This window comes from Gavialis gangeticus, unplaced genomic scaffold, assembly GCF_001723915.1.
Source record: "Gavialis gangeticus isolate Ggan-Ray unplaced genomic scaffold, GavGan_comp1, whole genome shotgun sequence".
Classification (NCBI taxonomy): Eukaryota; Metazoa; Chordata; order Crocodylia; family Gavialidae; genus Gavialis; species Gavialis gangeticus.
The window spans coordinates 33,551,453-33,552,839 of record NW_017729034.1 but is presented as its reverse complement, the minus strand read 5'-3'; the positions used below and the strand labels follow the sequence as shown (position 1 = coordinate 33,552,839).

At 61.7% G+C, this 1,387-nt stretch overlaps 1 protein-coding gene across 1 annotated transcript in view; it reads left to right on the top strand.

Annotated features, from left to right (window-relative positions):
* Nucleotides 1–306: 306 nt before the first annotated feature.
* BIRC6 (baculoviral IAP repeat containing 6) overlaps nt 307–1,387 on the top strand; it is a 414,467-nt gene continuing 413,386 nt past the window's right edge. Inside the window, exons 1-2 of the mRNA XM_019526709.1 lie at nt 307–315; nt 1,167–1,387. The exon at nt 1,167–1,387 is cut by the window's right edge and continues 200 nt beyond it. Coding sequence (XP_019382254.1) covers nt 307–315; nt 1,167–1,387 — 230 coding nt within the window. The remainder of the gene's footprint in view (nt 316–1,166) is intronic.

Sequence of the window (1,387 nt, the reverse complement as noted above, 5' to 3'; positions counted from 1 at the left end):
AATTGTAATAAAATAAATTCTAAATGCCTATTGAGGTTTGATTTTGTTAATTTTTTATCATGGAAAATCAGAGCTCCCCCTTCACTCCCTAGGAGTGGTTCCAGCTGTGGCTGTCCTCCACCTCCCTGCTGCTTTGTGGTCCCGAGCAGCCGTTGTAGGCAGGTGCACTGCCCCTGTCCATACTCTTGCCCCTCACTCCCAAGCCACAGCAGTCCCCCAGCCCTGCCGGTTCCTCTCACTTATGACTAGGGCTACCCCTGGGGGGAGGCCGGGGGGGGGCAAACTGGGGCAACCACCCCAGGCTCTATGCTTTGGGTGATCCTGTGGAGCTGGTTAGAGCAGCTGCAGCCCCTCCTGCAGCATCCGCCTAGTGCTGGTGACTGCTGCCTCTGCCCCCAACCCCAGCCAGCTTCTTTGCATCCGGGCCCTGCACCCTGCTAGGGTTGTCTCTACTCATGACCTGCAGCCCTGACCAGCCCTGCCGGTGCCCCTCACTCCCAACCTGCAGTCCCCCTCACTCCTGACCCACAGCCCCTCCAGTAGGGCCTCCAACTCTGAATCTATTCTGGGAGGTTTCATCACATGACAATGCCATTCATGAGTCACTAGGTCAGGAGGCAAAAGCTCACGACCATTGCATTTTAAAAACCCACTGGACTACTATACAAATTAGATTCAACGTTATATTTATTTTAATGAATGCCCTATCATCAATCTCCCGCGGGACTGCCAGCCGTCTCCTGGAGACTTGTATCTCATTCCTGAAAACCCCAGGGCAACCCTGGAGGGCTAGCAACCCTTCCCTCCAGGCCTGCTAGTGCCCCGAGATCCCCTGCTAGCAGGGATCGTGGTTTTCTCCACTACTGCCCCTCCCAGCCTGCTGCTCCCTACTTCCCAAGGCACGAGCAAAGGGGTGGATGTGGGCCGCGCAGGCAGCTTCTGCCCAGAGCGGGTCCAGCCTGCCTGCAGAGGCCCGGGGGGCATGTACTGTATCCCCCACGCGCAAGTGGCACGGAACCAACGACCCGCGCCACTCAGCTGAGCAGCTTTGCACTGCCACACCCCCGGCGCGGCACACGTGACCAGGGGGCGGGGCTCCGGACGCCCTCCCGAGCCCCGGCTCGTAGTTACCCCCCTTCTCCTTCTCCTGCGCCACGCGCTGTCAGTTCCGTCTCCGGCGCGATTGCGTCACTTCCGGCGCACGCCGGCGCTCTCCCTTTCCCCCTCTCCCCGGACCCGGATGGTGGCTGGCGGTGGCGGCGGCTCGAGGGACTGTCACTGAGCGGCTCCCTCGGGGCCTCCTGTCCTGGGCGGCGGTGGCTGCGGCCGGGAAGATGGCGGCGGCGGCCTCTTGCTCTTCGGCGGGGGTGGGGGCGGCGGGCGCCGG